Source organism: Elaeis guineensis, chromosome 8, assembly GCF_000442705.2.
Source record: "Elaeis guineensis isolate ETL-2024a chromosome 8, EG11, whole genome shotgun sequence".
NCBI classification, from domain to species: domain Eukaryota; kingdom Viridiplantae; phylum Streptophyta; class Magnoliopsida; order Arecales; family Arecaceae; genus Elaeis; species Elaeis guineensis.
In genome coordinates, this window is record NC_026000.2 from 127,227,742 (window position 1) to 127,255,398 (window position 27,657).

The window sequence follows — 27,657 nt, forward strand, 5'->3', positions numbered from 1 at the left end:
TTTTATGTTACTCTTGGAGCCTTAAAGGTAAGCAACTATTTGGTACTGAAGGAATTTAGTGAAAATGATTAATGCTTATAAAACAGATTGATAATAAACCATGTGCTAAGACTACAATATACACAAATGTATGTACATATGCATGGATTTGTGCACATACACAGGCTAAGTATGCTGAATGACAATGAGAAGGGTCCAATAGTAGGTTAGAAGGATATTGCATGATATATAAGTTATGAATTTTGATAGCATCCTGAGTCGCTTTAAGAATAATCTGCCTGAGGGATAGATGTAGGAGATCCATATTTTGGTGATGGTATACAAATTAGACAGATCTACTTGGTATCAAAACTATCATAATCTGAATTATTGGCAAATGGTTCCGTAATTTTGTTCATATATGATTTATTTAATGAGATTCAAATGTTGGCTCAGTCATTGAATATTTGGGACAGGTTTAGCTGTTTATTTGACATGGGTTTAGTCAACGCCCTGTAAAAGAAAGTTGCAGATCATTTATAGATAACATTAATTTGGGCTGCATTTTGATTTAGGTGAAAATGCTTGCCATAGAATTCATCCAAACTTTTAAATAGATCATTTGCACCATTGTTTGATGCATGAGTTTAAACCTTAATTTAGTATAAAGGATGGATTGGAGGAAGGATGGATAGAGAGAGGATGTAGGAAGATTCATCCATCTTTTCATATATTTGGTGAAACATAAAAGGACGGATGGAAATGATTCCTTCTATGTTTAGTATAGGAGGAACCAAAGGGAGGATGGATCATATTTGTATGATATTTTTACTAAATTATTCTTTGATAAGAAAATATTATTATTATCAATTTATAACACTTATTTATACTAAAAAAGTTGGACAATATATAAACTCTTAATCTCTTAATCTTTATAATATATAATTATATAAAAGATTATATAAATATTTAGTATTAGTTTAATTTAATTAAATAAATAATTTTATAAATTAATTATACATGAATTAGTTTATTTATGTATGTTAATTATATAAAAACTAATTAGTTTATAATTTAATTTAAATAGTTAATTAATTTTATGTAAATAGTTAACTAAGAAATAGCGGATATAAATAGAAAAATAGAAGACTTCTAATTATTTACTTATAGTTATGAAAATTATGTGCTAATTAAAATAATTAGTAATAAAATTTAATAGTATTGGGTTAGTACTGTGTGGGTGTGTATGAAAAAGTAAGTAAGTGTTTAGGCTTTTGTCAAAAAATTAATGAGGGATAATTTTGTCAACGTAGAAACCCATCCCTCATATGCTCCATCCTTCTTTCCTCGCATTCTCCCAAGAATGCAAATTGGTGGGTCAGGATGGATGAGCAATCCCTTTGTTTCATCCATCCTTTCCAAAATTTTTTGAACCAAATGGTAGACGGTGGTCATCCATCCTTCCAACCCCATCCATCTTTTCTCTCATGCCCCCAATCAAACATAGGGTAAGAGTAAGGATCATTTGTTTTACTGTTAGGTTGGTTATCCATTGGTATTCAGATAAAAGATATTTCATGTTGACCCTTTGTTGAGAAATTCAAGTGGACTTCACGTTAGTTTGGATGGTAATATTGTTTTGATAAGTATAGTAAGTATAAAGCTTTAGAACCAAACACAATCTGCTTGATGTATAGAATGCTATTGTGTGACATGGGCTTTGTTAACTTACTGAGACATTGCCTTATATCAAGATTATTTCTTATCTCAAAAAAGAAAAAGAAAAAGCTCCATGAACATCAAAGAGTATTGCCTACCAATTGCTTATCAAATGGCAAGGGTAGAGATTGATGCATGAATTTGACCTAATTCTTGATTAGGTGAAATGGACTCCATAACATTTTGCTTATGCATGTGGTTTCTTCTGGATAAACCATTAACTCAAATTATTTTATTTTAATGAAGTTATAAGGGAGGTTGACTAGAATAAGGTGGTTGTTTGTCGTTGTTAATGATCTCCAACAAGTTATTTCAATGTCAAGAAGAACTGTTTAGATGTTTTCTCACAAATGTGAAACATTCTGATGAAGATGAGAAATCTAGGCATGTCTTAATTAATTTGAGAAACCATCTAAGTAAATGTATTGAAAAATGATTTACTAGTGCCTGCATAAAACTAGGAGCCATAAGTCCATTATAAATCAGTCCAAAGAGCAGATGAAGGAAGCATCTTTTATTAATATGCCGAAAAAAGAACTCGTATGAGAAACAGAGCAATATAAGCTTCATGTAAACCATTGTACATAGCACAAAATTCTGGATAAGTTCGCTTGGCCAGTCCATGCCATGTAATGTCTCCATAGCATGCAGTCAAAAGAAAAAAGGGAAACAATTACTTGTGTTGAAATTCTATAGCAGTGACACAACTTTTACAAAACTCCATCAAAAACAACATACTCAAGAGAAAGCTGAAATACAAGGAAGAAAGCAGCAGATGCAAAAATAAAAAGCTGAAACTTATCATTTCTATGATTTATATGTTTTATAAAGGAAAGGATGTTACGGTGTTTGGAGATGGAAAAGCAAGGAGAAACTGGTATTGGAATCAATCCAGAAAAGATGTGTGATTTCGGTGGGAAAAGGAGTGTTTCATTTATTTTTCTTTTGAACAAAGGGAACCTGAGTGAAGAAGAGGTATAATTTCAGGCAGTTAGAGGAAATTTATGTGCTTCTTGCTAGTCTAGATATTAAATTGTGATGCATATTTTTATGGGTAGTTATTGAATTGGCAATCACAAGCTTCTAATTGGTAGTTTGCATATTGATCTATAAAATCAGCATATTAACTGTAGTTGCTATAAACATCATATAATGGTGTGCCATTGGAATAGTTGTCATACTTAAATTGGTGGCGTGCGGTGGTAGATAGGTCTGCCACATGCCCTTTCTCATGTCCATCACTAGGCAATGGTGATTAATATTAGAAAAATGCAGAAACAGGCAACCCATATACACACGACCATTTTAGAGAGATAATTATTTCTACCAGTATATTACTTAAAGCATAAGCTTTTCCTTTTTTTTTTTTGGTAACCATCTCTCTTTTTTGTGGTTTGGTTGAACTTTCTTGCTGATTTCTTTTTTCATACTTCTATTGAAGTAGCAAGTTGATGCCGTTAAAAAGGCCTCCATGTTATATTCCAATTTCTGGTGGGACGATTTATATTTGTGTTAGAATGCGTAGTTTATTATCCTAGTGCTAATTGTGTTTACAAATCTGAGGAGAATGAATCTGTTGCTTTCTTAAGGTGTTCTTCCCCCAAAATTCAGCTTTTATAGCTAATCAAGTGAAGTCAGATATATGACAAATCCGCAGTTACTGTTAACAATGTGTAACCATCTTTTTTAATTATTTACTCTGTCATCAATTACCTCCACAGGACCTCAGGCAGCTGAAAGGAATCACAGCAACATATAGGATGACTAATAAACTTCCTGTGAGGCATTCTCCATACGTGTCAGGGATTTTAAGGCCACTGAAGGTGTGTGGTCTTGTCTTCTTATGATTCATATAATGGTATATTTTTTGTAAACAGAAACTTTTCATCTTGAGCTATAGAACTGCAGCCTTCTAATTGAAAGCACAAAAGCTGTTTTTCATTTTTGTACGTGTATTTTGCTTATCTTCTTTGCTAATCTTAGATATGCTGATTTTACTTTTGTTTATGTTCTATTTTTATCTTCCTTGTAAGGTTGTTATCTACTTTGTTCCTGGAAAAAAAGAATTTAAACCAGAGATACTTGTGGACTAGTGATATCCTCTCTCTCTCTCTACATTATTGTCTCATAAAAAGAATACTTGTTTCTTTCAAGATCTCGATTATACCATGTGATATTGACGCTTTTGTGCACCATAGTTCAGTGAAGCACCAGTGCATACCCCTGCAAGATTTGAAAACTTGGTTTTCTTACGTGTTTCCTTATTCTGAGAAGGTGGACTCCCAGTGATAAAATGATAAAATAGCTTTGATAGTTGCAGAGTACCTTGGGAACTTGTTGCCCTTATTCTAATATTCTGATAGAGGTTGTGTTTAAACTTTATTGTAATTTCAATTTTGTAGACTTGGTTAATATAGAGAATTCTTATTTCTATCTTAAAAAGTTATCCCTCATGGTTGCATGAAACAATTTTATGCAGCCTTGTGATTGATAGGTCAAGGTTAACTTGAGTCATTGCTTGAGCCAGGTTGACTTTCATGGGTTAAGGATTTTTCCCATCTTTTTTTTTTTAAAGTTGTAGTTAGGGATGCAAATAGGTGGAACTGCTTGAGTCATGCGGATTTTGGAAAAAGAGCTCTTGTCACTTTATTGTGATTAATGGGTGGTGTTGGGTATAAAATACCCACAGCCGGAACCCTCCACGGAATCGACATCAGTGCAGCTCCGCCCAGACTCCTACGGGAGCCGGGCTCCACCGCCGACAGCAAGTGCAGCTCCGCCCGGACTCCTACGGGAGCCGGGCTCCACCGACGACAGCAGCGCAGCTCCGCCCGGACTCCTACGGGAGCCGGGCTCCACCGACGACATCAGCGCAGCTCCGCCCGGACTCCTACGGGAGCCGGGCTTCGCCGCCAACATCAGAACAGCTCCGCCCGGACTCTCACGGGAGCCGGGCTCCGCTCTCCGTATCAACTGCTGGTAAGCTCCATCCGGACTCCTACCAGAGCCGGACTTCACCCTTAACTTTGATTGCAGCGCAGCTCCGCCCGGACTCCTACGGGAGCCGGGCTCCACCGCCGACATCAGCGCAGCTCCGCCCGGACTCCTACGGGGGCCGGGCTTCGCTGCCAACATCAGAACAGCTCCGCCCGGACTCCCACGGGAGCCGGGCTCCGCTCTCCGTATCAACTGCTGGTAAGCTCCATCCGGACTCCTACCAGAGCCGGACTTCACCCTTAACTTTGGTTGCAGCGCAGCTCCGCCCGGACTCCTACGGGAGCCGGGCTCCACCGCCGACATCAGCGCAGCTCCGCCCGGACTCCTACGGGAGCCGGACTCCGCCGCCAACATCAGCTCCGAGAAGGTTCCGCCCGGACTCCCCCGGGAGTAGGGCTCCGCTCACGACCCCTACCGCCAGGAGGACCTCACCCGGACCTCAACAGAAATCGGGCTCCGGCCGTTGCCGAGCTTCAGTCGACAGATCCACGCCCCCTGACAGGCCCTCAAAGCGGCCACGACCCTGCTCCACTTCCTGTGGCGGACTCCGCGCAGTACCATCATTCCCTGACAGGCCGCAGTAACCATAGCCGCCCTGCTCCACTTCCTGTGGCGGACTCCGCACAGCTCCACTATCCCCTGGCAGGCCACAGTGACGGCCACGAACCTGCTCCACCTCCTGCGACGGATACCATGCGGTTCTTCTGTCCGCTGACAACGGATGCTGCTCCACCCCTCATAACAGATTCCACGTGGCGGGTCGAGGTGATGGCCATGTGTCTGCTCCATTATCTTTCGCAATCAATTCCCCTGACCATGGGCGGCCCACTACCAGGCGGTTACAAACATCGCCATCAATCCGTTGCCTCCTCCGTCTATAAAAGGGGGATCCAGATACGTTATTCTCTAAGCTCATTCTTCCTTATCTCAAAACTCTGCTAAATTCTCCGTTCGAGCACTCCATTCTTGTTGAGGCAGAAAACTGACTTGAGCGTCGGAGGGTCTTGCCGGAGCAACCCCACCTCCGGTTTAGACTTCCCTTGCAGGTCCCGGCGGCGACCGCGGCTTCCCCGACTCCAGCTTCTCCGGCGCAAACGGATTTTTGCACCAACAGGTGGTACTAACTCATAAGTTTGAAAGCCAATCTGATATAAGCATGAGGTTGGATCAGTAGGTGCTCTAAATTTGTGTCAGCTTAACTCTAGGCTTAAAGAGTTACTTGGTTGGGCTTAGGTCAATTTTGACCCAATGTGAAATTGTTTTTGGTATGTATTCATGTATGGGCTAACTGCATTCAGTAGTGTTTTGTAAATTCAATAAATACAGTAGACCTCTTCCTATGCTCTAATATTCGAAAGGTCTTGGCCCTCTGCTGCCAAGCAGTTCGAGGGGAAGATGGAAAACATGGTCTCTTTAGCCCCCTCCCCACTCGTCCAACTACATCCTCAGATCTTGTTGCTACATACATACCAGTCTATTAAGGTGCTGAAAAAACAGAACTAAAACCTAATAAAGATGTGATTACAGCTTGCCTCATCTCAAAGACACACCAAAACTACAATTTATTTGTTTGTTTAGCACTCAACTTAAGAGCTATAAATGTTCCTGAGCTCTTGAATTATCCTTATGGCTTGAACTGATTCTGTATATTTCTTAATATTTGAGCTAATCCCTGGTGTACATTGCTAGCTGACTGGGGAGGTGTCTGAGCTAGAAAGCATGTGGTTTGGTTTTCCTTAAGTGGCCATACACATTGATAAAGCTTCGCCAAAGCTGATCTGTGATGGCTGAAATGAATCAGTTCTGGCCAATACCAATGTGAAACTGACCAAAATATTTGGTTTTGATCATGTTTCAGCCAATTTTGGCCAAAATGGAACAAAACCCTTTTTTTAAACTTTTATTTCACGAGTAAAAATTTATAATGCTTTCTAAAACTCATTAAAATAATTCAACCATACATTATTTATGGATCTGATGATCTAATTCATGCTAGTTTCATCTAAACTTTGTCAATGGGTAAGGTGCATTCTTGAATCGTGTTTCAAGTTACAAATAACATAGCGATATATGGAAGAAAATATGTATGTTCATCTCTAAGAGCTTTTTTAACCTTGGGAAGTGTTGGTGCAAAAATCCGCTTGCGCCGGAGAAGCTGGAGTCGGGGAAGCCGCGGTCGCCGCCGGGACCTGCAAGGGAAGTCTAAACCGGAGGTGGGGTTGCTCCGGCAAGACCCTCCGACGCTCAAGTCAGTTTTCTGCCTCAACAAGAATGGAGTGCTCGAACGGAGAATTTAGCAGAGTTTTGAGATAAGGAAGAATGAGCTTAGAGAATAACGTATCTGGATCCCCCTTTTATAGACGGAGGAGGCAACGGATTGATGGCGATGTTTGTAACCGCCTGGTAGTGGGCCGCCCATGGTCAGGGGAATTGATTGCGAAAGATAATGGAGCAGACACGTGGCCATCACCTCGACCCGCCACGTGGAATCTGTTATGAGGGGTGGAGCAGCATCCGTTGTCAGCGGACAAGAGAACCGCATGGTATCCGTCGCAGGAGGTGGAGCAGGTTCGTGGCCGTCACTGTGGCCTGCCAGGGGATAGTGGAGCTGTGCGGAGTCCGCCACAGGAAGTGGAGCAGGGTCGTGGCCGCTTTGAGGGCCTGTCAGGGGGCGTGGATCTGTCGACTGAAGCTCGGCAACGGCGGAGCCCGTTTCTGTTGAGGTCCGGGTGAGGTCCTCCTGGCGGTAGGGGTCGTGAGCGGAGCCCTACTCCCGGGGGAGTCCGGGCGGAACCTTCTCGGAGCTGATGTTGGCGGCGGAGTCCGGCTCCCGTAGGAGTCCGGGCGGAGCTGCGCTGATGTCGGCGGTGGAGCCCGGCTCCCGTAGGAGTCCGGGCGGAGCTGCGCTGCAACCAAAGTTAAGGGTGAAGTCCGGCTCTGGTAGGAGTCCGGAGGAGCTTACCAGCAGTTGATACGGAGAGCGGAGCCCGGCTCCCGTGGGAGTCCGGGCGGAGCTGTTCTGATGTTGGCGGCGAAGCCCGGCTCCCGTAGGAGTCCGGGCGGAGCTGCGCTGATGTCGGCGGTGGAGCCCGGCTCCCGTAGGAGTCCGGGCGGAGCTGCCTGCAATCAAAGTTAAGGGTGAAGTCCGGCTCTGGTAGGAGTCCGGATGGAGCTTACCAGCAGTTGATACGGAGCGGAGCCCGGCTCCCGTGGGAGTCCGGGCGGAGCTGTTCTGATGTTGGCGGCGAAGCCCGGCTCCCGTAGGAGTCCGGGCGGAGTTGCGCTGATGTCGGCGGTGGAGCCCGGCTCCCGTAGGAGTTCGGGCGGAGCTGCGCTGATGTCGATTCCGTGGAGGGTTCCGGCTGTGGGTATTTTATACCCAACACCAGTCCCCCTACATCCGAGTTTTGAATTTCAAACGAAGGAAGTACATAGAGGTACAGCCGGAACCGTCCCTTCGAATCCCGCGCCCTGCCGCTTCCAGATATTTTGGCATTAAATGAGCGCGTGCCGGAGTCTTTTCGAATTGGGGCGGTACGAGGGGGCGCTTCGAAGACCCCGCAGGTACGCTGGCCTAGGTACGGCGCAATTATGACCCTGCCAACCGCCAGCCGCCTTTAGCCGTCTGCCACGGGGAGTGGGACACGCGTCGGATGCGGACTGGCTTGGGGGGATTCGAGATCATTATGGCGCCGGATCCCAGGGTCTATTTAAACCCGTCCTCCCCCCTTCAGGCGTCCCACTCCATTTCTGATTTTTGCTGGCGTCTGTCATCTCCCCGAGGGTCTGTCCTCTCGAGCCATAGGCGCCTTCCGTTTCTCGCTCCCCAGGCCCCCAGAGCAAGATAGGTTAGTGCCAACCTTCTTCTTCTTACCGCCTAGGGGCTTCTCCTCTTTTCATTTCTTTTGTGTCTTCTTCTGAGTTGACCTTCGGCGTCTCGTTCCCTTCTCGGTCTGCCTTTCTAGGGCCCTTTAGGTTCTCCCCCCAAAAAAAATGTCTTCCGACTCTTCTGCCCCCGTAAGTTCTGGGAGTTCTTCTGCTTCGAACCCCCAGGCCCCCGTTTCTGCGGACGAACCCGCGTTCGGGGCAGGGCCTCGCCCGGTTTTCGCACTGGGCGCCATTCCATGTTCGTCGACTCCGGACGAACTCCTCCTGATAAGGGCTCGGTACGGGGTTCCTTCGGAGTACGACCTGGAGCTTCCTGGCCCCTCTGACCGGGCCAGCGCTCCCCCTCCTGGTCGCTTTTGTTTGTACCAGGAGACATTCCGTGCCGGACTCCGGCTTCCGCTTCCTGTCTTTGTTGCCGCCTTCTTTCGTTTCTTAGACATTTCTCTCGCCTCTGTCGCTCCGAATTCCTTCAGGTTTTTGATAGGGTTTCTCTCTCTCTGCCATATAGCCGAGGTCCAGCCATCCCTCTCCCTGTTCAGACATTTCTACACCTTCAAACGCCATCCTTCAGCGAAGGACTGGTGGTACTTCTCCCTCCAGTTCGGTAAGAAGGGGTTGCTGAAGGGCGCCCCTTCTTCGATCCACAACTGGAAGGGGAAATTTCTCTTTGTCTACTGCCCGACCCTGGAACTAGGTCTGCCCCCTTGGGGGTCTCTGAGGGATTCCGTCCGCCGGGCTCCCAGCCTGGGAGAGGACGACCTCCAGGCTGCCCAGAAGCTTCTGAGTTATCCCGCTCCTTCCCTTCCTAACCTTCTGAGGGAGCAGCTTCTTTTCAACATCGGCCTGAGCCCTCAGGATCCAGCAAGTATATATCTTTCCTTTTCTTGCCTTCTTCTTCTCTCTCTTTCTCTTCTTTTCTCTTTCTCTCTTTTTTTTTTTTTTTTTTTTGACTCTGGACTGATCGGTGCTGCTTCTTTCTTCTTTTCTTCTTCTGCTTTGTGTTGTTGTTTTTTTTTTTTTTTTTTTTAGCAATGGACGCCGAAGCCCGCGGATGCTCGCCAAGGCTATGAGAGCCCAGAAGAGGAAGGGCGCGACGACCTCCGGTTCGGCGAAGAGGGCCAGGGTGGAGGAGACAAGCCTGGCCGCGCCCGTCCAGGCGACCCCGGCCATCGACATTCCTTCGGATGCCGAGCCAGTGGCCCCCCGGGCTTCCCCAAGGAGCCCGCCGACTGGGGTCCCCGTTCCGGAGGTTCGCCCCACGGAGGCGCCCGCCGCGGGGAGGAGGAAATCGGTGGCCCGCAGGGTGAGCAGCCACCGAGCCGCTGTAGACGAGTCCGTCTGCTCCGAGGGGGGATCGGAGAACCCCTTCAACGACAAGGCTCTGATCCGGCGGCTGCTCGATGGTTGCATTCTGTCCGATGTCGTGGAGAGGATCGACCGCGCCGATCCCGAGCAGCGGGCCTGGGACACTTTGGGGTCCTTTCTTGAGGTAAGCGGATTTTTACTTGCACAGTTGCTCGGTCTTTGTTGTAATTCTCTATCCGTCCTTGCAGATCGGGCACTAGCTCTTCGCCTATGTCGAGGCGTCGGGCCGCATGAGAAGGGACCTTCTTCGGACGGAGGAGCGCTGTCAGGACGAGGTTGCCCGTCTTTAAGCGAAGACGGCCGAGGTGGCCGCCCTCCGGGAGGCCCTGGAGAGAGAGAGGCAAGACCGGGAAGAGGAAAGACAAGCTCGGGAGGAGGAGAGACGAAGCTTGGAGGAGTCGGCGAGGAAGGCGGAGGCCGAGGTCGCCCATCTGGCCGAGCAAACTCCGGTTCTGGTCTCGGAGGCTAGGACCCTTGCGGTGGAGGAGTTCAAAGCTTCCGCGGAGATGAGGGAGCTGAACGTCCAGTTCGGCCTGGAGGCGTTCACCAAGGGGTTCGAGCTCTGCCGAGAGAGGGTGGCCAGCAGATACCCCGACCTTGATCTCGGCTTTTTGGAGGAGTCTGACGACGAGGCCGCCCCTTCGTCCGCCGCTACTGCAGTCGCACCCCCCGCGCCGAGCTCTCCACCCCCTGCCCCCGAGGTCTGAGACCTCCGATCTTGTATCTTTCTCCGATCTTGTATCTTTCTTTTGTCGCCATATTTCCTTTCTGCTTGTCTTCAAAATTAATCAATAAAGTCGAACTTCTTATTGTGGATGGCCTTTCCTTCCCCCTGCTCCTTTTCTGCCTTTCTCCTTGTAATGAGTCGGTCTTTGACATTTGCATCTTCCGATGGCAGTGCCCTGCCGAAGCACTCCCCTTGCCCCTGGGGGTCCCGCTGAAGTCAACTATCCAACGGCTGAAAAAGGAGGTCCTCCACCTGACGAAGAAGTTGAAGAAGTCGGAGGGCGAGCTCCGCCAGGTGAAAAAATGCTATTCCGAAGCCGCCGCTGAGGCCGCCCACTTCAGGAGTCTCCAAGTGAAGGCAATCATGGACTACAGTCGGAGGAAGGCGAACTTCACAAAGGAGCTCGAGGAATGCACGAGGAGTGCCAGCGACCGAACTTGGGCTCAAGAAGCTAGGATCAGCGCCCTTAAGGTGGAGCTGTCAGCTGCGAAGAGGAGGCTCGGCCAGCTGGAAGGGAACTCATCCCGGCTCACGGCGCGGGATGAGCAGATATGGTCACAAAAGGTCTTCGACCTCCAGAAGCAGCTTCAAGATGCTGAGATGAGCCACGATGTGCAGCGGGCCAGCTGGCGCCGGCAGGTAGAAGAGTACAAAGGGAGATTCCGTCAAGCGGCGGACGAGGTCGTTCGTCTCCAGAGGCAGTTGGTTACCAGGGCGCAGCTTGCCAACGCCCAAGATGCCGAAGAGCTCCTAGCCCTGAGGGGCACTGTCGAGGGGATTTCTGTCTCCCTTGGGGAGAAGACAGTCGAGCTTCATCAAGTGAGCATCCAACTGGCGCTTGAGCGGAGGGCCGTCGCGGACGCAGAGGCGGAGTCCGAAGTTCTGCGGAAGCAGCGTCGAGAAGCGGAGGCTGAAAGTCGGCGACTTCGTCAGGCGCTCCAGGATGCGCTGCGGAAGAAGGAAGAACTAGAAGAAGCAGTGGAGAGCCTGAGGCAGTCCTGGTCGAGGGATGGAAGCGATAACCCTAGGTCGGAGGGAGCAGGGCCTCCTTAGAGTTCTTTTGTCTTCATGTAATCATCCCCTTGTTTTTTGTCGTTTTGCTCTTCTTTCCCTGGCCGTCCTGGCCCTGTAGTATGCATATGGGAAATGGAAAAAAGTGCTTTGCGTTACCTCGTCCACGCATAACATGATGTTGTCGTCTGTTGACCTTCTCCTGTCGTTCGACTTGTCATCGCGGGGGGGGCTCTTCCCTTCCATCCGTCCTTGTCGTGTGGCCGGGTTTCGCCGCCATTATTAACCCCTGCTGCGGGAGTGGCTGACGAAGCCCGGCTTCCGTGGGAGTCCGGGCGAAGTCTTCCTTGTCGTAGGAACCCGGCTCCCGTAGGAGTCCGGGTGAAGCCTTCTTTGCGGTGGGACCCGGCTCCCGTAGGAGTCCGGGTGAAGTCTTCCTCGTCGTAGGAACCCGGCTCCCGTAGGAGTCCGGGTGAAGCCTTCTTTGCGGCGGGACCCGGCTCCCGTAGGAGTCCGGGTGAAGTCTTCCTCGTCGTAGGAACCCGGCTCCCGTAGGAGTCCGGGTAAAGCCTTCTTTGGCGTAGAAACCCGGCTCCCGTAGGAGTCCGGGTGAAATCCTTTTGGCGGCGGAGCCCGGCTCCCGTAGGGGTCCGGGTGAAGTCTTCTTTGGCGTAGGGACCCGGCTCCCGTAGGAGTCCGGGTGAAGTCTCCTTGGCGGCGGAACCCGGCTCCCGTAGGAGTCCGGGTGAAGTCTTCTTGGTGGCGAAACTCGGCTCCCGTAGGAGTCCGGGTGAAGTCTTCTTGGCGGCGAAACCCGGCTCCCGTAGGAGTCCGGGTGAAGTCTTCTTTGGCGTAGGGACCCGGCTCCAGTAGGAGTCCGGGCTTTCCATTTTGCTCATGTCAGGACGAGGTTCTCCTCCTGTTCCTGACAGGGCTGTGGGGGCACATTAGGGCGTTGCAAGGCCTCTCCCCCCATTCGGTCTAAAAGAACCGGGCCTTTGACTTTGCTCAAGTTAGGGCGAGGTTCTCCTCCTGTCCCTAACAGGGCTGTGGGGGCACATTAGGGCGTTGTAAGGCCTCTCCCCCCATCCGGTCTAAAAGAACCGGGCCTTCGACTTTGCTCAAGTTAGGGCGAGGTTCTCCTCCTGTCCCTAACAGGGCTGTGGGGGCACATTAGGGCGTTGCAAGGCCTCTCCCCCCATCCGGTCTAAAAGAACCGGGCCTTCGACTTTGCTCAAGTTAGGGCGAGGTTCTCCTCCTGTCCCTAACAGGGCTGTGGGGGCACATTAGGGCGTTGCAAGGCCTCTCCCCCCATCCGGTCTAAAAGAACCGGGTCTTTGACTTTGCTTATGTCAGGACGAGGTCCTCCTGTTCCCGACATGGCCGTTGTTTTTGGAGGGGTCATATTCAGTCATAATACATCCATGTTAAGTAGGAGGGGCACGTTAGCTAGAAAGAAGAGTAGATTCAAAACGAAATAGTAAGTGATACATTTACAGTTCTCCCGCTCCTCCTTGAGGCCCTCCGGCGATGGAGTCGATGGTCCCGATAGGAGGCCGGTCCCCGGGCTGCTCCTCCCTTTTCTGCAGTTCGGGCGGTGTGAGGGCTCTTGGCCGGTCTCCCCTACCCTCAGGCCTGCGGTGGATGAACCTGTCGAGTCGACCTCGCCGGATGAGCTCCTCGATCTCGTCCTGGAGCTGGATGCATTCTTCGGTGTCGTGGCCGTGGTCGCGGTGGTAGAGGCAGAACTTGTTGGGGTTGCGCTTCCCGGGGTGCGTGCGCATCCTCTCTGGTCTAGGGAGCTGCTCCCTGACCTCCATCAGCACCTGGGCCTTCGAGGCGTTGAGGGGGGCGTAGCTGCGGAATTTCCCTGGCGGGGAGCCCCGTCGAAACCTGTTGTCCGGCTTCTCTGCCTGCGCGCCTTGGGGGGAGTATGGGCGCGCTTATGTCCAGGAGGGGATCGGGAGCGAGGCCGGGTTTCCTTTGGCCTCTTCTCGACTGCGGGCTTACCAGAATCTCCCGCCTGACGCTCCCTCGCAGTCTCTTCGTCCTTCATTTTGAAGGCCTCTTCCGCTCGGGCGTATCCTTCAGCCCGAGCCAGTAGATCAGCAAAATCCCTAGGGTACTTCTTCTCCAGGGAGTACAAGAGGTCATTCTTCTGAAGGCCACCCTTCAGGGCGGCCATGGCAACTGACTGGTCCAAGTTCCGGACCTCCAATGCCGCGATGTTGAAGCGGTTGACGTAGGCCCGGATGGACTCCCTTCCCTCTGCTTGATGTTGATGAGGGACTCCGAACCTTTCCGGGGACGCCGGCTGCTGACAAAATGGGCCACGAATTGGTGGCTCATTTGATCGAAGGAGAATATGGTACCCGGCTTCAGAGCCGAGTACCAGTTCCTTGCTGCTCCCTTCAAAGTAGACGGGAAAGCCCGGCACAAGATGGCGTCGGGAGCACCATGAAGCAGCATCATCGTCCGGAAGGCCTCCAGATGGTCCACCGGGTCCGACGTCCCGTCGTAGCTTTCAAACTGGGGGAGCTTGAAATTCGGCGGGATCGGTTCCTGCATAATCATTTGGGAGAAGGGAGGGTCAGTGCAGATATCCTCACCATAAACGGGAGGCGCATGGCGGAGTTCTTCGATCCGCCGGTTCATCTCCTGGAGCCTCCGGTCCAGGAAGTCCTCTCGACTCCGAGTCTCGAGGGTCCTGTGGCAGAACGGGGGCAGGGATCTCCCAGGGATGGAGTCGTGGTCCGATTGAGGGCTCTCTACCCTCGGATTCTCCTTCCCAGGAAGGACGGGGGGGTTGGCCCAGGTGGCCCGCCCCACCGCCGGGTTCTGGCATTCCGGAGATGCCCCCTCCGGATGAGCCGACGCCTGCGGCTGCTGCTGCTGTATTGCTTGTACGGCCTCGACGAGGCCTTTGACCTGCTGCGCCAGCAAGTCAAACTGCTCCGCGCCGACCGCCGCCGCCGGAGGGGGAGGAGGAGGAGGCTGAGAAACGGGAGGGGAGGCCGGAGCCTGAGATCTGGCCGCGGAGGCCGTGGACCGTCGGGTGGACGCCTTGCGCGGAGGCATCGAGTGTCGATCTCGCGGGGGAGGATTAGGAATGGATGACGGAGAGATGGTCGGAGGCGGCTCCGCTGAACACTCCTTTAAGAACAAGGGTGCTGCGAAGACACAGCCCCTTCTTCTAGCGCCAATCCTGTTGGTGCAAAAATCCGCTTGCGCCGGAGAAGCTGGAGTCGGGGAAGCCGCGGTCGCCGTCGGGACCTGCAAGGGAAGTCTAAACCGGAGGTGGGGTTGCTCCGGCAAGATCCTCCGACGCTCAAGTCAGTTTTCTGCCTCAACAAGAATGGAGTGCTCGAACGGAGAATTTAGCAGAGTTTTGAGATAAGGAAGAATGAGCTTAGAGAATAACGTATCTGGATCCCCCTTTTATAGACGGAGGAGGTAACGGATTGATGGCGATGTTTGTAACCGCCTGGTAGTGGGCCGCCCATGGTCAGGGAAATTGATTGCGAAAGATAATGGAGCAGACACGTGGCCATCACCTCGACCCGCCACGTGGAATCTGTTATGAGGGGTGGAGCAGCATCCGTTGTCAGCGGACAGGAGAACCGCATGGTATCCGTCGCAGGAGGTGGAGCAGGTTCGTGGCCGTCACTGTGGCCTGCCAGGGGATAGTGGAGCTGTGCGGAGTCCGCCACAGGAAGTGGAGCAGGGCGGCTATGGTTACTGCGGCCTGTCAGGGAATGATGGTACTGCGCGGAGTCTGCCACAGGAAGTGGAGCAGGGTCGTGGCCGCTTTGAGGGCCTGTCAGGGGGCGTGGATCTGTCGACTGAAGCTCGGCAACGGCCGGAGCCCGATTTCTGTTGAGGTCGGGTGAGGTCCTCCTGGCGGTAGGGGTCGTGAGCGGAGCCCTACTCCCGGGGGAGTCCGGGCGGAACCTTCTCGGAGCTGATGTTGGCGGCGGAGTCCGGCTCCCGTAGGAGTCCGGGCGGAGCTGCGCTGATGTCGGCGGTGGAGCCCGGCTCCCGTAGGAGTCCGGGCGGAGCTGCGCTGCAACCAAAGTTAAGGGTGAAGTCCGGCTCTGGTAGGAATCCGGATGGAGCTTACCAGCAGTTGATATGGAGAGCGGAGCCCGGCTCCCGTGGGAGTCCGGGCGGAGCTGTTCTGATGTTGGCGGCGAAGCCCGGCTCCCGTAGGAGTCCGGGCGGAGCTGCGCTGATGTCGGCGGTGGAGCCCGGCTCCCGTAGGAGTCCGGGCGGAGCTGCGCTGCAATCAAAGTTAAGGGTGAAGTCCGGCTCTGGTAGGAGTCCGGATGGAGCTTACCAGCAGTTGATACGGAGAGCGGAGCCCGGCTCCCGTGGGAGTCCGGGCGGAGCTGTTCTGATGTTGGCGGCGAAGCTCGGCTCCCGTAGGAGTCCGGGCGGAGCTGCGCTGATGTCGTCGGTGGAGCCCGGCTCCCGTAGGAGTCCGGGCGGAGCTGCACTTGCTGTCGGCGGTGGAGCCCGGCTCCCGTAGGAGTTCGGGCGGAGCTGCGCTGATGTCGATTCCGTGGAGGGTTCCGGCTGTGGGTATTTTATACCCAACAGGAAGTGAGATATGTAAATAATTTTATGCTCTTGTGCACTTGTCTTGTTAATTTATGCATGATTGAGTGATATTTATCATTTTACTTCATAGAATAGTACATTCATGTGAAATGATTAATGCATTAAACTTCAACAAAGTTCAACTTCAGTCTGAGAATACCTAAACTACATGAATTATCACTGTAAATAACTGAGAATACAATAGAGCTGTGTGAAATAACTTGCCTTCATTTTTTTAATTTACTATTTTTTGAATTTTGATGCTTTCCATCTGAATTCCAAAAAACTACCAAAACTGTGAAACTGATACTCTGTCAAGGAGATGGAAACTGAAAAAAGAGAAACTGATTTTTAAAACACTGCACAAAAGTAACAGATATCCACCAAGCTATGCTCCGAGGAAGACTTCATAGCTAAGGGATCCTGCAATTGTATATTTGTTATCTGTTGCTGCTTCAAAATTTGTCTAGCTTGTCCTTTCCTACACAAAACCCTCCTAAAACATTCCACCAGTAAACAAAACCACAAACTGTACTTGGAAAAATAAACTCTCTCTCCTTTGGATTTCATCCTCAAAATGCAACTTTATAACAAAACAAAATCATGTCCTTGAGTAGTCGAGCCACATCTACTAGAAGGGAATAATTTAATCAGTTTTTTCTGTTCAGTGAAATATTATTAACTTGTCTATTCCAAGAAACAGGTACAAGCTCTACTGTAACATCTGAATGCTGCTATTGATAACAATGGTGCTACATGAGAATTAGGCCTTTTTGATTCCTCTCTAACTAGTAGGCTGTCAACTTGGTTTTTTACTAAGGGCATCATCAAAAGTTACATCACCAAGCTTATCAGTATTACTGTAAGCGATCCCCTAGATGAAGTTTTGAGGGTTCTTTGGACCTTTGTTTCATGCATTGACATCTTTTGAGTTATGCACCATGATTATATTGATAGAAGATTGTTATCTATAATGTCCTTGATGCTGAATCAAGTTTTCTTGCTTCAACTTAGGTTTTGCAAGTGGTATGACAGAATAACCAGTAAAAACTTTTCAGTGACATTTCTAGTGCTGGAAGGGCCTGGATTCCCAAAATATAACAGTGATGCAGCTGTTATTTCTAGTTGTTTCAGTCGTCAGTTACCAATAAACTGATTTTGTTTCTTTTCTTTTCCTAAAAATACATTAACTACTCTTGAACTATTTTAGTAGGTCTGTGTTATTTGGGTAGAACTATGTGGGGCATTTCAGAGGGAGATGGAGCAGAATTTTTCTATGATTTGTACTTTTGTACGGTTGGATATCCTGTATTGATGTATAGCGGCATTCATTGTGTATTGAAGTAAATGGGGTTTCATCATGAGTTACTGGAGGTTTTGTTTAAGAATTTACATAAATATTTCAATCCCCCATTTTCCCAAAAAATGGAAAAAGAATCATATATCTGATTAACCAAGAAAATGATCAAGGTGGCACACATGATGGACATAAAATACTCTCGTATATTCCAATGATAACTTTTTAATGCAGTGCATTGAAGAGTTTGCTTTTTCTTCCCTTTTAAGGTTTTATACAGAATATTTACATTCTCATCCAACCAAAATTTTTGCCCAACCATGAGTTGTCATTATCAATTGTAGGCATTTCTTGATGGAGAGCATGTTGCATACTTAACTCATAATGCAAGAAATGAACTTCTCCATGGTGCCACAATAAGAATCACGAGTCGTTATTATGAACTGGCATCAGATCTCGTCAATGTGGTAAGTTAGCAAAGCCATTTCAGTTTCAAATTTCTTGAATTGTAACCTCTTCACATCAGTGAATATGCTCCGGTTGACCTTCTTCATAGGCAAGGAAAACAGAGTCTTCACTGTTAAGATTACGGCAAGGTGCACAACGGCGAGTTGGAGCAAGCTCCGATGCCTTGGACAACAATATATCTGATACAGAAAAGATCTGCATGCAGTTATTTCTTGACATTCAGGTACTTGAATACAGTTCCAGAAAACTCTTCTTGAGAACATTACCCAAACTGAAAAAGTAAACCTTTTTCCTGCATTGGAATTTAACATTTTATTATTCAAGATTGGTCTAATGGCTGTCATAATAAGTGATACATAATGATTAAGCAAAACTTGGTAGTCAGTTATGTTGTTTTAGTCAATTATGTTATGTCTTGGTACCATAGAAGCTTTAGTGACCTAACTATAAAATAGAAACCTTCAAGTTTTTGGTAAGGCAAATCAAGGTCTCCTAACTTGGTCTGCACAGATTTTTTTTTTTCTTGTCCATTCAAAAACCAATCCTTTTGAAAGAACGGGGTCTCATAGGGATAACTCCACTTCTCCTTCTTGGTTTCATTGATACATTTTCTCAGATTCATGTGCTCATAAAATTTGATATTTTGATTAATTCTTTTAGAGTTAAGCATTTAAGAATGTTTGTGGACTAAGGAATATTTAATTGAAGGGAAACAGTTAAGATTTCAAAGTTATAGAGTTCAAAATCATTTGTTACAGGAGCTTAACTTATGATATCTTCTTTTTATGGAGGATATAATATTGCTAATTATTTAAATTGACACTATTAGTTTATCAAGACTATTGGGGTAATTATGGATTAGGAAGTACATTTACAAAGGTATTTGGTTGTTTGGCTATAAATTGTGCCATATATTTCGAAAATGAATAGGAGATGTACTTGGGAATTGGAGGGTAACACACATGTAAGTGTAATGCACTGGATATAGCTTATCATGATGTTTGATCTTTGATTTCAAACCTTCTTAATGTTCTCGTAAGACAGGGGGTGCACTTGATTGACTCTATATGGATGGATTAATCTTCTCAAAATCCTCTCACACAAAGTCCTCAAAAGCCCACATCAAGGATTGGGTTGGTGTGGTACCAGGATGGTACCTTATCAACAGTTGGGATGACCTAGCATCTTGTTAATTCAACGAGGCACTGATTTTTTTAAATTCCCTCTTATTTGTAGCTTTTAATGGTTTAGAAGCTTTTTAAGATTTGTTTAGGGCATAATTTTGGGCTAGAGGATCTGTTTGAGCCCACAATTGGGTTTATGGTGTTGATAAAAGTACAGTCACCAATTATCTATCAGGTTTATGGTGCCAATGATCTGAGCTCTCTCTTCCCTTCCTATATTGCGCCCTTGTTATGTTGTATTTTGTATTCAAAGAATATACTAGAGTAGGGTCTCTCCTCAGGCTTGCAGCTCAAACATGCGATGCTTGGCATCTTGTCATGTCCAAAGGCTTCAGGGTTTAAAGGGTAGATCCAATTCAAATGTGAGGAGGTGAAGGGGCATTAAGAGGCACCAAAGCTGAAGGATTCTTGTTGGGCCTTTTCTTTATCTGAGGCAACAAGGCAAAGCAAACAGGGAAAAGACAAGAGGCTTGGGCCTTTTTTTCAAGTGTCTCAACTCGTTTCAGTGGGTATTAGCTGGTTTTGGTCATCAGCCTAATCTATTTTGGCAGGCACAAACTGATATCAATGAGGACGACCCGATTTCATAGGTATCAGAGTCTTGGACCTGTACAATGGCCTGCATCTCTTCAGTTCTATTTGGGCAGCTGGGATGAACCGCTACTGACTGGGATTTAGTTCATTAAGTCACATTAGAAAAGAAATTTAACCATCTTGTTAGAATTCTTGGAATTGAATTCCTGATTTCTTCAAATGTCCTTGAAAAATAAAATAAGTCTAAATTTATTTTTCTTTAGGAACTGATTCTTGAAATCTAGATATATCATGCATTAGCACTTATAGGCAACTAATTATATAAATTTTGAATAAATTGTGATTTATATCCCATGCTTAAAATCCTGAATAAAACCAGTGATCTGTGAAGACAATGGTTTTCTTGTCTTTTCCAGTTTATTGACCTGTATTTTTTTATCAAATGGAAATCCAAATTTGTAGAGTTATCTTTTTCTTCATCTACCTATATCCTTATGAGACTTGGGTGAAAATAAATAAATATATATTTATTTAATTTATTTGTATGGATATTCTTATGAATATGTGGATTGTTTAAAAAGTTACTATATGAAATAATTTGCATAGATGAGGAATTCAGCTATTTATTTTTCTTTTAGTTTGAAAGGAGTTAATCCATTTCTGGCAGCAACTGCCTCAAGATATGTAAAAACTGCGCAAAAGAAAAATTGTTGATCGGTATTATCAGTAATGATATGCTTTGGGCAGTTTAAGTCAAACTAGTCAAATTCACTAGTACTGGTCGAAAGCAGACCTGAACTAGTTGGTGCTGAAACTCTGATCTTGCTGAAATACAAAAGTGGAGGATCAATTTTTGGCTGAAACCCGAATGGATGAGTTTGGCTGAAATTTAGAACCTTTCATATATATATATATATATATATATATATATATATACATATAGTGTTGCTTTGCTGTTGAAGTCTCCAATCACATGAGGTTTATAGCTCCTCCATTCCTCATATCCCTTTGCTTCCTCAACTGAATTGAAGGCTTTGAGCCATGTTCACACCCACCATGCAAGGAGTATTACACCAGCAGGTTTTGGTTTCTTAATGTCCCCTTTGTGTTAAAATTTCAGAGGTAAGGGAATTCCTTTGTTTATCTTTGTTGGACTATGCAAGTTAGCAGGTTTTGGTTTCTTAATGTCCCCTTTGTGTTAAAATTTCAGAGGTAAGGGAATTCCTTTGTTTATCCTTGTTGGACTATGTAAGTTATGTTTAATAAAGACCACATACAAATAAACATGATATAAACTGAACTCAGATTTTAATACTAAAAATCCTATCATTTATGTTTGGGCTTGAAAGTTGAGTCAATCACCTTGCTGGTACGTTTATGCTCATGCCTTATTTGCAATATTAAAGTTTGCCTCCAGCTTATTGACAAAAAAAAAAAAAAAAGAAAATCATTTGAGCATGTTTAAATTTTAGTTTGTATATATCATTTCCCAGACCCAGACAGACAGACACACACACACACATCCCAGACAGAGACAGACAGATGCACACGCACACAGAGAGAGAGAGAGAGAGAGAGAGAGTGACGTGCGCATGCAGAGACAGACAGACGTGCACGCACAAAAAAACACATGTACACACACACACACACGTTTGTCATGTGTTGGCAAATGAACTGGTGTGGTTAATTACTTGGGATCAGTCTGGCCACACAAACACACACACACAAACACATACGCACGCGCACACGCACGCGCACGCGCACACCACGTTGGTCATGTGTTGGCAAATGAACTGGTGTGGTTAAATACTTGGGATCGGTCTGGCTACATAGATCGTTTGTTATCTACCTGGCAACCAGGTTGGGTAGTCAAAATGGTTTGTATTCAGTTGCTCTCAAGTAGATTTACCTGATTCTGTATGAAAGAAAAGTTACTGGATCCGATGGTGAGGTAATAGTTAAGTGTATCCACTTGGGTAATGTTGTTTAGGTTGGGTTGGTTGCATAATTGTCATCTGTTCCTATGTTGGCCTTATCCCTTCTTTAACATCTTTTTAGTGGTGGCTTTTCCATTTCCAAAGTTTGCAAAACAGGCAATTATGTTCTGCTTTATCACATATGTGTTGAGGAATCTAAGAGCTTTGCAACTTCAGTCAGTGTAACCAGAACAATAATCAATGGACACTATCTCTCAATGGCTTATTTGAATTATGGTAACAGGGATGCATTGTAAAAAGAAATGGTTTTGTTTTCACTCCAAACTACATTATCAAGGATAACTATGACATAGCAAGCTACTGATCTTTGGTACCTTGGCTACATTGATTGATTGAATTATACTAGCTAACTAGGTGAGGTAGCCAAGTATTTTTGTGCATCTGCATAGATGAAGTTATATGGGTTAGCTTGTTTCCATATTTCTTGTCTGCTTTTTTCTGGGCCTTATCACCTCTATGGTACTGTTTCCAGTGGTGGCTTTTCGATTTTCAAAGTTTACCTCTTCCATGTGTAGACATAGGCATCTATGTTGTGCGTTGGATTACATATTCATGCATTGAGAAATGATAACCATGGAATTTTGATCTTGTTACAAGAATAGGAGCTACATGACAATGAAATTTTTAAATAACCTTCCCAAAATATTCAAATAGATATTTCAATTTTGGTTGCTATAATTTTTTTGATTCTTCCTTTTACAAATACTGCATTCACATCTCAAAGGCTACAGAAAAAGAATTACGGACATATATATATATATATATATATATATAATATATAATATATATATATATATATATATATATATATATATTTTAAAGGCATTCAGGTTGAAAATAAATGGTTATATTTTTGCTGCAAACTTTTATCAAGGATGATTGTTACACAAATTAGGGATTTTTAGCAGTTCCTCATCAAGTTGCAATTTTGAAAATTGAAGCTTGATGTCATTAGATTTACCTCGACATTTTTTGAGAAGCTGGTGATGCACTAGGAAATCACGACAAGCTGCTGATTCTCATTATAGAAACAGAACCTATAAGCCTTATTTCTTTCTTTTTATTTGTAGGAATATGGGCGCAACCTTGCTGCAATTGGTATTAAAGCAGCTGATATTCCAGCCTACAGGTCCTTGTGGCAGTGTGTTGCTCCAGAAGATAAGCAAACACAGATTGTTTTCTGAAGTAACCTCATCAAGTTACAATCGGTATTCTTGTACTATTTTCCTGTTTTCTGTCATTTCCAAAAAGATCAACATTTTAGTTAGCCCACTTTGACTTCTACCCATATATTGGGTTGTTCATGCAGGTGCATGTCATAGATATCCTATGAGTAAAGCAACAGAAGACCTGGATGATTCAACTATCATCAGGTGCTCTACAATCGTAAGGTGTACATCTTCCTTAGCAAACTTATTGGGACTATGTGATCCCACAAATTTGAATCCTGAGAGTTCATTTTCTATTGTTTGATAGTATCTCCATTTTGTTGATTCCCCCTCCCTATTCCAGATCTTGAGATGGGTGGTTTGGATCGAAAAGAATTTGAACAGTGAGAGTATATGAGCAGAGGATTTGTTGTTCAACTGAAAATGTTTTGGGTATTTGTAGCATGTTTGTATAAATTAGATGCTTGGCAAACTGGTGATCCCTAGGCTTCTGGATAGGTAGGGGTGATATAAAGGTAGTATCATCGAGATGTTGAGAAAGTCTTTGTGCACTACGTGCGATGTAATATAATTAACGTGGAATACATTGTCCAATCACATTGGAGCACGTAGCTTATTTAATGATGGGATAAATGCTTAATGCTGCTTAGTTTTTTTTTCTTCACCAAAATGCTCTTCTCTCCGTAAAACAAAGAAAGAACAGTATTATTATTTCTTGATATTTTGTATGATTTTCTGTAAATATATTATGATATTTTGAAGAATATATATAATTTTTTGCATCTTTATAACATTCTGAACAATATATATGGTTTCTTGATGTTTTGTATGATTTTTTATGAATATATATATGACATTCTGATATATATGATATCTTGAATAATATATATAGATTTCTAATATGTTAAATGGCTTCTTATGAGTATATATGACATGCTATAATATATGTATGACTGACTTAAAAATATGTATGATTTTAAAATGTCTTATATGACTTTTTGTGAATATATATGACATCCTGAACAATATATATGATTTTTTATAAATATATATGATATTTTAAATAATATATATGATTTTTTAATATTTTATATGATTTTTTGTGAATATATATGATATCCTGAATGATATATATATTTTCTTGATGTCTTATGTGACTTTTTGTTGGTTATATATTGTTAATAATGTCATATATATTCATAGGAAGTCATATATATTGTTCAGGATATTGTATACTAATAAGAAATCATATAAGGCATTAGAAAGTCATATATATTGTTTAGGATATCATATATATTATAAAAAATTGTATATATTATTCATGATGTCATACATATTCATATGAAGTCATATAAGATATATAGATGCCATAGGAAGTCATATAAGTCATTAAGAAGTCGTATATATTGTTCAGGATGTCATATATATATTCATAGAAAGTTATATATATATTGTTCAAGATGTCATATATACTCATAGGAAGTCATATAAGGTATTAGAATGCTATATATATTGTTTAGGAGGTCATAAAAATATAAAAAATATATATATTGTTCAAGATATTATAATATATTCACAGGAAGTCATATAAGGCATAAGGAAGTAATAATGTTATTCTTTTTTTGTTTAATGGATAAAAAAATATTTTTGTTATTAAAAATTAAAAAAAAAATATTAAGTGGTATTAAATGTCTGTCCCATCATTAAGTGCACTATGTGTTCTAATATGGTTGTTCCATCATTAAGTGCACTATGTGTTCTAATATGGTTGGACGGTTTATTGCACGTCAATTTTGTTGCACCGCGTATGGTGCACAAAGTATTATTGTGGGAATGTTATATCTAGATAGGCTATTTGTGATGCTCTTTTAAATTGCCAAATCCTTTAGGAGATGAATCAATCGTGTCTTGAAACTTCTTGTTATGGTCAATCATAATTTTTCAAATAGATTTGCTCACATGAACACAGTTTGTCATCACCTCGAAGCTTTCCTAGAATTTTATAATGCTAACCTAGAAAAACTTGCACCTCATCTGAGCAAGAATAAGGAAACGCGATTCTCTTTCCCATTCTTCCGTTTAGCAGGCTTAGGTCAACCCGAGTATGGAACCAAATTATCTTTATTGAGTTGGTTTAGTTTGGATCCAAAAGAGGACTTGCCGGTTGTGGGTTTCAGAAACCCTAAGTGGTTCGGGATATATGCATACACATACGTACAGATTTTGAAGTCTCAGATAGGGTGTTGTAATTTTTAGGCTTTTGTTCGATGCAAAAATTTATTAGAACTTGATAACTACGAAGTGCAGCGAAGTGCAGAAAGGACCATCGATCACATTCTGATGGTTGTGTTTCTGGTTGAGCTTACATTATGGCATGGTATGGTTAATAGGCTCGGATAAGGTCACTGAATTGCCAGTGAAATTCCAATAGGCAAATCAAAACCAACTTGTTTACGGTTAAGCGCGCGGCAGAACTTAACCACGGCCAAAAGATGCCATAACACATAAATACTCGCGGGTCAGTTTTACGAACCCAAGGGGACAATTGGATGAACATTGCATCCAAAATGACAACAATCTAAATTCAAATTTTCAAAGGAACGACAGTAGATTAAACTGTAGTATCATATGCCAAAGCTTTTGATGATAATATTTACTAGTGTGATTCGTACAACAATAACTGAAACATTTAATTCTTTAAATCCCCCTGTGAAATGTCAGAGTATAATATTCAAGCAATAGCAATCTAAAAATTGCCTGTAACTGCTCATCCTACAATCCAAATACTGAATTGTGTTCTCTTCCAGTGTTCAGTCATGAGAATGGATCACAATATAATGGAAAAGAGATTAGCTGATAATGATAGCCCACATGCAACATCAAACGTCAGTTCCAAAGTAGCGGTCACCAAATTCACCCAATCCTGGGATAACTCGGTATTCCTCATTCAATCCAACATCAATCTCAGAAGTAACAATCTTCAAAGACGGGAAACGTTTACAAACACAATGAATTCCCTCAGGTGCCTGAATCAGCAGCAGGAAAAAACAATCAATACAAATTTTGCCCAAAATCTAGTAAGCCAACGGTACTTTATTTAATACAACAAGAAACTCACAGAGATGAGGTTAAGGAATATTATTCTATTCTCAGGAACTCCTTTTTGTATGAGAAGTTGTATAGCTTGGTTGGCCGAGTTACCTAGGGACATAAATGGTTTTACATTCTCATCAATGAAAAAGTTGCACTTTAAAAAAAAGGTACTGCTTACAAAAGTTCCCTATTAAGTATGAAAACTACAAATGAAAAATAAAAAAACAGTTGCAAAAAGTCTAATATTTTAACTGGATAATAATAGAAGAGGACAAAAAACATTGACAGAATTTGCATTCAAAGATATGATAGAAAGCATGCAGATTCCGTGATGGAAATCAAATAGGAAGTATAATCATTCACATGGCCAAGTCCTACTTATCCAGATCCTTGTATACTGAATTAATCCCATGAGTTTGTGAGATAAATTATAGGAATGGGTTTTTATGTAATTGACCCTCAATAGTTTCAGACTCTATGACCCCAGCAATGCCCAATCACTTGATGCAGATGCAATGAATTTTGACCAACAGTCTCTGCACAAGTGCGCATCAGGATACGTAGGCATGATTAATGCAATTAAACGAGTAATTTTGCATCAGATTTTTCCAGATTCATTCTTGGAAAACAAATTGTGCTTATTAGATTCATTTCCATATTTTGTTACTTTTCTATGTTAATTGCTTTAGTGTGATAACTTGTATAATTGGTGTCTGCTGAGAAATGAAGTTCCTAGTTTTAATTCAGTGATGCCCAAACAGAATCATCAATTAGATAGAGAACATTATGGTGAATTGAAAAGTTCCATGATTTTCTTTTCCAAAAAAGAAAAGGCTCACAGATATAGAACATTACAAGAGAGGTGTAGCACAATGCAGAAAAGATGAATTGCCCATGTCAAGATGAATAGAGTTTGACAATTTAGGGTTAATGCTTTTTTTTTTTTTTGGGTACAAGGGAGTCAATTCTTTGAATAAACCAAGAAACAGCAGGTAACTCAGACCAGGGATTTGGCAATTCTCAGTACATTTTCAAATTTATAAGCATGCTTCATTAAAAAAAATTGAACTGACCTGTACCAAGCACAGGGTCTAGAAGTAGAACATGCCTCTCAGAGATGTCACCAGGTAACTTCTCATATATGAGCTGTTTATGATGAATATATATGTTAAACACAATTAATTTAAGGAACAACCAATATCAAATCATTAAAGAAAATAGAACAGATGCTATTCAAACGCTCACATGTTTACCATTGTCTCCTTCCCGATGAATAAGAATTTTACCAATTTTTATTCCTTTACAACATGCCCGCAAAGCATTCTCCATGCTTTCACCGCTGCAACCAACCAAATAACAGTGCTAGGTAGGTAGAAATAACACATTCTTTATGATGAAAATCGTATCCCAAAGTTCTTCCAGGTTTAGATGCAATAAGCAGTTCTAGTAAATTCTTAAACTAGGGAACTATAATATGGAATAGGGCATCCACTTCTTGGGGCTTAAGCATTTATTGCTATGGCAACATGCATCATTTCACACCATGCCAGTATGATGTAAACATTAGTGTGCTTGCTACAGGTCAACTCCTGATCCTAATAGCCATCAACCAATGTCAGCCATCAGCCTT

The 27,657-nt window shown here is 44.3% G+C and overlaps 2 protein-coding genes across 9 annotated transcripts in view; one reads left to right on the forward strand and one right to left on the reverse strand.

The window, feature by feature from the left end:
* LOC105049676 (conserved oligomeric Golgi complex subunit 2) overlaps nt 1-23,577 on the forward strand; it is a 31,076-nt gene extending 7,499 nt beyond the window's left edge. For 2 of the 5 annotated variants that reach the window (XM_019852597.3, XM_010929411.4), the window contains 5 exons: nt 3,420-3,521; nt 17,927-18,049; nt 18,139-18,273; nt 22,836-22,973; nt 23,075-23,577. In XM_019852597.3, the coding sequence (XP_019708156.1) occupies nt 3,420-3,521; nt 17,927-18,049; nt 18,139-18,273; nt 22,836-22,949 (474 nt within the window). In that variant the 3' untranslated portion in view covers nt 22,950-22,973; nt 23,075-23,577. Of the gene's footprint in view, nt 1-3,419; nt 3,557-17,926; nt 18,050-18,138; nt 18,274-22,835; nt 22,974-23,074 lie in introns of those variants that run through there. The other 3 variants (XR_832868.4, XR_832867.4, XM_073261767.1) reach the window with 3 other exon arrangements.
* Nucleotides 23,578-25,541: 1,964 nt separating this feature from the next.
* The window catches only part of LOC105049675 (uridine/cytidine kinase UKL1, chloroplastic), a 28,618-nt gene continuing 26,502 nt past the window's right edge, over nt 25,542-27,657 (reverse strand). The window contains exons 13-16 of one of the 4 annotated variants that reach the window (XM_073242507.1): nt 27,273-27,366; nt 27,101-27,173; nt 26,053-26,135; nt 25,542-25,960 (exon numbers count right to left, since the gene is read on the reverse strand). In XM_073242507.1, coding sequence (XP_073098608.1) covers nt 25,814-25,960; nt 26,053-26,135; nt 27,101-27,173; nt 27,273-27,366 — 397 coding nt within the window. In that variant the 3' untranslated portion in view covers nt 25,542-25,813. Of the gene's footprint in view, nt 25,961-26,052; nt 26,136-27,100; nt 27,174-27,272; nt 27,367-27,657 lie in introns of those variants that run through there. The other 3 variants (XM_073242508.1, XR_012133867.1, XR_012133866.1) reach the window with 3 other exon arrangements.